Genomic DNA, 8,122 nt, shown 5'->3' on the forward strand with positions numbered 1-8,122 from the left:
AGTGTACCCCAGGGGTGCGGTCAGCATGGCAGGCCCAGGGATCAAATCCCCAGCCCCTGAGACTACTTGCAGGTGCTTTAATCTACTGAGCCATTTGGTCTCTCTTAATTTCTTATAACTTTTTTTCTTTTCCCAATTTTGCATGCATATATCCGGTAAGCTGAACAACTGATTTGAAAATAACATTACTCTATACAACAAATACTGTCAAATTCATATTAATTTGTTTAGTGAAACTCTGCATCATTTCTAATTTGTTTCTTTACTATTTTGTATTCTCTTTAAAAATTTTTTAAAAATTAAAAAAAGTTCCAAATTAGTTTAGCCCTAACCAGGTATTCACGGAGTATTTTGGGGTTTCAGAGTAGGGATGAGTATACTCAACCATTTCTAGAAAGTATAATTATGAAAAAAGCATTAATTCACTTCAACACATCAAAATTAGGCCCATTTAAGTGGTAGGAGGTGACAATAACTCTATCGTATTTTTGAAAAGAAGAATTTAACATAAAACAAAATTCAGTCACTAAGAGGCAACCTTAATAGAGGGCTCAATTAGGATTCAAAAGACACTGCGAAAGAACGTGGAGATTTCCTGTGTCCTGAATTCAAGCAAAACGTGCATGTACAAAGCAAACAGCGACTTTCTCCTGGAGGCTTCTGATCTATGTGGGGCAGTCACTGCTCCCAAGGGTGCACCGGTTTCACAAACCTAGCAATGTTTTCTTCTATAAAAACTACTGATCTTTAAATTAAAAGCTCTTTGATTATACCTAATATTTTCATTAACAATTTTTGAAATACCTGAACATTAACTTGTGCCTTTTTTCATTTTTTCTTTCTTTTTTTTTTTTGGTGGAACTGGGTATTGAACTCAGGCCCTTGCGCTTGCCAGGGAAACAATTATTCCACTGAGCATCTCCCTGGCCCCCTGACATATTTTTTAAAAAGTAATTAGAATCATGCTGAAAAAAAGTCAAGCACACTGTATAAATCCAAAGAAATGCTATTTTAAAACTGCTTCCAGTAACCATTTAAAATGAATTCATATGGGTTTTAACATAATAATGACAAAACTGACAAAAGAATTGACTTGTAAAATGCCAAAAAAGGTCCCAGTAAATAAAACTTTTCTACACGGGGAAATGTACATTTTCAGCTTTTCTGCAATCCTCTTTAAAATACGTTAACTCCTAGGCTATGATCACCCAAATTTTCAATCTTTAGTTTTTTGGGTTTTTTTCTCATCCTTTACAAGAGATCCTAAAATATGTTAAAAGCACAATATAAACTGTCCAATACCATACTGTTATGGTTTATGTCTAGTTTTCCCCCCAAAGTGTTAAGCAGTCATGGGATGGACTTCTAGAGTCTGTGATTAATTCATGATCCAGTGATGGGATTATGGGTATGAGTGCTGCTGGGATTATGGTGTGAGCGCTCCACCAACCCTGGGCAGATAGGCTGAGTGCAACTTAAGGGAGACAGACTTGCTCTGTAGCCATTGCTGGCACAACTCTTCCCATTTGCTCTTTGTGTTTTGCTCTTTCCCACCGCCATGAACTGCTGCCTTCTCCCATGTGCCGCTCTGCCTTGGAACCAGCTGAGTATGGACTGAAAGCTCCATAAACTGAGAGTTAAATAAACCTTTTCTTTATTTTCGGTGTCAGGTATTTTGTCCCCCCAGGAGAGAAAAGGAACCGAGACACACACAATCTAAGAACAACTACCTTTTCACAGGAGCGTCCCCTGTCTGCTCATCCACATAATCTCGCTTGAGTTCCTCAGGGACGTCGCTGTCACTGTCATACTCTTGATAGGCACTTTTTTCCTGTTCATCAGATTCATACTAAAGAGAACATAGACAGATATTCAACTGATAGATATAAAGAGACACCTTCATTGAGGTCTTTTTTTTTTTGTTTTTTTTGCTCTGAATGCCTCCAGGGCAGGTTTGGCTGGCTTGAGTTGTGGGGATCGAACCACAGCAAGCTGGGCCTGACTGCTTTGTTGAAGCAGCCTAAAGAACTGAGCTAAGGGGCAGGCCCCCTTCATTGGGGTCTTTCAACAGAATAAAACTTCAAGTTTTCTATTTCTTCTTCATCATCCTACATTAGCCAGCTCAAAACAAAAACAAAATTTGTAAAAGCTTGTCAATGTCAAAAAAACCCTAAAATCCCCAATTTACAAGAGCAAAACAATAATAGACCTACTAGATCTCAAATGAGGAAACAATTACACATTTGATTTTTTTTAACCCAAAACACTCTTGGGAATTTCATCATACTTATTTCCAGCTTGCTAATTCATTATAAAGTTGTTGTGTATTCACTTTTGGCTTTCTGAAAGTATTAATTCAGTTTTCTAAATGCATACAACACACATGCTGATGTTCTATCTCAATGATAGAATTGATGACACAATTTTTGTTCCAAAAGCAGATGAAAAGACGATGCTTAGCACCTAAGATCTCTTAAGGAAAAATCAAAATAAAAAGTACATTTTCTCTTGAGAGGCAGGTACCTCCCTAACGGGTTTATCAACTTTCACACCTTGGCCCCTACCAGCAAGGGAAAGGACAGCGGAATCCACGCAAAGCAAAGGGGGGCAGTGACAACAGCACAGCCATTACCAGCATTAATGGAAAAATATGATGCACCATCCTCCTTACAGCACACACGGGGAAACTGAGGCTCACAAACAAAATAATTGGGCAAAAGCCACATAGGTAACTAGTAACAAAGGTTATCTTCATTACCTGCCTTCAAATCTTGTTCACTAAGGAGAGTTATTATTGTTTTTCATAAGACAATACTTCTAATCTTAAAATCGGTCCTGCCAGGCAACTAAGGGAAACATTATTCTCTCAGATAAAGGGAAATGGAAAAAATGACTCAGTTAGTTACTCAGGAATGGAGTAGAGAAAAAAAAAATGCAGATCATCTATTTCCTTACTCATCTCTCTGCAGAGTAAATTATATAACTATTCAGTAAGAACTCTATACTGGACCAGTATTAGTAATACAGTATGAACAGAAAGTATACATAAAGGCAAAATGTATTGTTCAGGAGGACAGTATCATCAAGGCATATTGTAAGGTTTGTATCTGTATAAGTAGAAATGATGTAGGTATGTGAGTACATAGGAAGGTGGGGATAAGCAAATAAATCTAACAAATCAGCTTGCTCATTGGATAGAACATTTTTAAATTAAAAAAACTCACTTGCATTTCACAACATCTGTTATAAGTGCCACATACCCCATTAGAAGCCAAGACATCTTCTGTCTCTTCATCTTTGTGGTTGGTCTGAATTTCAAATGGGTTTCCACCATTACAATACTGTTCAAACAAAGTCACTGTCTTGGATGATGTTGTAACAGGCTGCTTGCTAGGTGAAACTGATGGGGAACGAGACTGCTCCATGAACTTAAATTCCTACACATTAAAAAGGAAACCAGAGAGAAGGGAGGTTAAAGGACAGGTAGAGAACTGGGGAAAAAATCAAGTCATATCATGTACAGGTACAAATTTGCTATGATGAATGTATGTATACCTAAAATATACCATTAAACTTAATAAAAAAGGAAACCAGATACCTTCTGGGAGCAACAATAAAATTCAAGTACATAAACATATTCTTTTAATGTAAACGTAGAGTAAGTTAAAAAGTCATGATCTTCAATTATTCACTTTTAAATCTCTCAAGTTTTCTAAAATTATAATCTTAGAAATATACATTGAAATGTTTTCCTAAAGACAGCATGGGCAATGAGATCACTTAAATAAATATAACCTGAATAGAGTTAGAGAAAGCTAATTAGATTAAGTGGCTAATTAGAGAAAAAGATGAAATAATTTCAAGAGCTCATCCAAACTGCAAAACTACTGATATGCTAGCTTATTAAAATTTAATAAAGATTTTTCCATATCTAAGGACATTAATTGCAAATCTATGTGTTTTCATGTTTAATATTGAAACGGCATTCTCAAATTCCTAAAAAGTACATTGGCTGAGTAAAGATTTAAATGAGATATATGTACATTTTATTTTTAAATTTCAACTACACAAAAAATGAGATCCATCATAATGCCTAGGAATCATGCCATAATTTGTATAATTTTAAATAAGAGTCCAATATAAACTGAGACAATTTTTTAAATGTCTACAAGAATATATGTTCAAATGAATAACAAATTATGAATAGTTTTCAAGGCAACTACCTTGAAAGAAATAATATTCTACTAGATGGGGATATTTCAACGTACCTCTTTCGAAAAGCTGTCTTACAATTATACCAAATATGAACGCAAACATTCACAAAGAACTGGATGGTTAGATAATTTAAATGAACAGTCTAAAATCAATTTTGAATTTACAATTCATAATCATGTTAAGGAAATATTTTACATCACAATTTGTAGATTCAATGTTAACAATTATTACTGTTATTTTGTACTACTAAGTAAGATCAATGTTACTTTTATTGTCTTTGAAGTATTTATTAAGCATATTCCAGGGTTAATTCTTTAATCTTAGGAAGTCACAAGGATAAGTAGTCAATATGCAATATGAATAGAAAGACTGCCACTTCAAAAAACAATCCTATGTATCCTATTTTGGGGTTTTTTTTTGAGACAGGGTATTTCTCTGCAATTCAGGCTAGTGCTGAACTTACTAAGTAGCCCACACTAGCCTCAAACTTGTGGCAATCTCCTGCCTCAGTCTCCCAAGAGCTAGCACTACAGGCATGTGCCAACACACCTGACTCTAATCATGTATTCCTTACATTCACCAACATTAACAGGGGACAGGGAGTTAGCGTGGCAGTTTCAGCACTTGCCTACCAAGTGCAAGGTCCCAGGTTTGATCCCCAGGACCACATGCTGTGCTGGCCCCACACCAAGCTGGCCACAAAAACTGGGCATGGTGGCACACGCCTATAATCCCAGGACTGGGGAGGCTGAGAGAGGAAAATCACTTCAAATCTGAGCCATGTAGTGAGAGCCTGTACCAAATAAATAAATAAATAAATACATACATACATACATACATATGTATTATGTATTAAAAAATAAATTATATTTTTTAAAGAATTAAAAAAATTAAGAAACCTGCTTCTAGAAAGTTATGCCTCTCAAAGGCAAAAACTAAATACACTGTACTATCAAAACATAGTTCTAAATATACACATTACAATTAGATGCTTGGTTTGTAGAACATGATCTTCCACACAGGCATGCTTATTTATAATGTATTTCAAAGGAAAAAAAAAAATCAAACTACCTAAAGACTTTTTTCACAGATGGCTTATTCTATAAGAATTTAAGAAAAAAGAAAACTCTTAGTGTCTCTTATTTCTGTGACATTTTCTCAATACAGACAAGTTAATGAATTGTAGTATAATTCAAGGGCCTATTAGTCCCTTCAAGAAATGAATTTACATTTCTAAGTTCTGTAAATATTTTTATCAAACAGTTCCAAAATACACTGATTAAACTTCTAAAACATCTAAATATAGCAGTAGACCATCTTTTGAATTTGAAAGACAGAAATACAAATTTAACTGTAACTCTTTTTAAGCAAAAGTTTTTCTGAAGCGTGTAAACTGAATTTTGTAAAGAGATTTTTCATACTCATAAAAGATCATTCTCATAAAAGGGCTTGCTAGATAGAAGATAAGGGGCGGGCGATACAGCTCAGTGGCACGGCGCCTGCTTGGCAAGCATAAGGTCCAGTGTTCAATTCGCAGTACCAAAAGAAAAACAAAGATAAGACACTGTTCTTTAATTTGATGATTTTATGAATGTTCTCATTTACCTGTAAAAAGAAAAAAAAAAGATACAAAGGTAATTAAAAGACAGATTTTTTTTTTCTTAAGAAAAACTTACATGAAGTTGGAGGATACTGAAATTCGACTTAACAGGACAAAGTTCCCAGGTCTCATTCTCTAAGAACATTCTCAGTTCATCAAGCCGTGTTCTTAAAAATAGAAAACAACACTATTGAGAAAAGTACACTGGGCTGGGGAGATAGCTAGTGGAGTAAGTGCTTGCCTGGCAAGAAAAAAAGAAAAAGAAAAAGTACACTGCACAAAGAAGTTGAGAAAATACAATAAAATACAATTACAGGCCTAGATTCATAATCATGATAGGAGGCAACTTCAAGGGCCCACTAACATTAATATAGCAAACATAAATGTTTACATTTACCTGTTAATATTTCATTATCTTTAAGAGAAAAACTGTCAAATACTACATTGCAAACATGATGAATGTGTACGAAATGGCATTTTAAGGGATGATGCTAAAAGTTTGTCACCAAATAATGTATTTATAATGCCCTTAGCTACTTATATGTCAAAGTCAGAACACGGAGAAATCCACAGATTCTGTGAGGTCACAGTAAGTAACACAAGCTTTACTTACGCTAAACAGCATGGATCGTAACCACACGTACTGAGGCACAATAGCAACATAGCAACTCTTCAAGTAGCCAGGACCCTTAGCCTATCCCGACCCAGCATTTACAAAGTGAACTAGCAAGTAAGAAACACATCATACTGATCTCTTCTCTCTTTAATGCTTTTGCTCTATCTATCCTGCATAACCTGCACATTATACAGGGAGTCACACAAAAACAAATTCTATTTCCAAGTTGAAAGGGTAGGAGCCTGACTCCTACAAGCACAAGCTGTTGCTACCACACTTAAATGAAATCTAGATGTTTTTAAATCCACGTAAAATTGAGGTAATAAACAGATGAATCTCTGAAAAGCAGGAATTTCTCCAAATATTGGAGTTAACCAGCAAGTGTTTTATGATAACTATTATAGGATAGATAAAACAGACAGAAATACAAATAAATAGGAAGGAAAAATCCAAGTAACTGCAATAATAAGAACAATTTTTAAAAAGAATCAAATATATATTCCACAACTGAGCAACACAACACCTCCAATTAAAAACTGACTGGCAAAGGGAAACAGCAGACTAGGGCTCTCAGGAGATAGGGTCAGTAAACCCAAAATCAGACCAGTAGAAACTGTCCAAACTGAAACACAAATTGAAAACCAAAGAAGAGTCAGCAAAGATCCTAAGAGAGGCAGAGTTACATCATGTGTGCTGGAGACAGCAGTACTCGGTGAAGACACCAGAGTCCGAGGTATGAGCGTGGAGAGATGCAAATCCCACCCACGGGAGGGCAACTCGAAGGTGAGGCCCATTGGACAAAATCCACTAACGGGCATTCGGAAAAGCAGCACAGCTGCTTTTTGATCTAGGTGCTACTTGCAGCCAGGTCTGGCAAAAAGGCCACCACAGTACAAGTTGCCCTGAGGGAAGAAGCACAGGGCAGCTGCTACTAGCTGCCTATCACTAAACAGGCAACTCCTGTGCAGAGCTGTTGGCCTAACTCTCAGTAGGACACAGAGCCCACGAAGTTAGACATCTACATGACAGGGCCTCCCCAGTGACAGTGCTAAGGAAAACACAAGCCAGAGAATCACTCAGAGGACAGAGACTGAGTCAGCACTACTAAGCCCTAGGAACTGATTTGCTAGGACCTATAACCAAGCTCTGAGGAGCCATGAGACAGAACTGCAGGGGCTTCCAGTGGCTGTCACAAGTGGGATCCAGGCTGGGGAAGACACTGGAGTAGTGCTGGAGCAGGCACCTTCTCAGAGCCCCACAAACACCACTGAGCTCTGCACTTGGGGCTTCCTCCCAGCATCATCCAAGGGCTACTGAATTCCACGCAGAGGGGTCCTCTTGCACTCAGCCCCTAGGCATGCAGAATTCACAGACTGGAAAAGACCCATTGTGAAGCTGAACAACCTAAACACAGGATCACCTGGCTGGAGGTGGGAAGGAAGGGTCTGAGGAGAAAACCCAGATATGTGCCTGTGGATGCTGCCTGCCAGTCCCCTCCCAGACCTCTAAAACACAAGTCAGACTAAAATCCAGCAAGCAGGAATAATGTTTTGACCCAAGAGTAAAGGAGGAAGAGAAAAAAAATTAAAAATAAAAATAAAACCATCAGGCAGATATAGGGATCCTGCCTCCTCCCTGACCACAGGGAATGACTGAAGCTGCTGGCCAGAGGGAGGCTGGGCGACCTGCAC

The 8,122-nt window shown here is 37.3% G+C and overlaps 1 protein-coding gene across 1 annotated transcript in view; it reads right to left on the reverse strand.

Annotated features, from left to right (window-relative positions):
* Positions 1–8,122, reverse strand: part of Vps50 (VPS50, EARP/GARPII complex subunit) — a 137,829-nt gene that overhangs the window by 44,577 nt on the left and 85,130 nt on the right. The window contains exons 18-20 of the mRNA XM_023706534.1: positions 5,892–5,982; positions 3,261–3,437; positions 1,731–1,849 (exon numbers count right to left, since the gene is read on the reverse strand). Of these exons, the coding sequence (XP_023562302.1) occupies positions 1,731–1,849; positions 3,261–3,437; positions 5,892–5,982 (387 nt within the window). The remainder of the gene's footprint in view (positions 1–1,730; positions 1,850–3,260; positions 3,438–5,891; positions 5,983–8,122) is intronic.

The sequence above is a fragment of the Octodon degus genome, unplaced genomic scaffold, assembly GCF_000260255.1.
Source record: "Octodon degus isolate 3935 unplaced genomic scaffold, OctDeg1.0 scaffold00262, whole genome shotgun sequence".
Lineage (NCBI taxonomy): Eukaryota > Metazoa > Chordata > Mammalia > Rodentia > Octodontidae > Octodon > Octodon degus.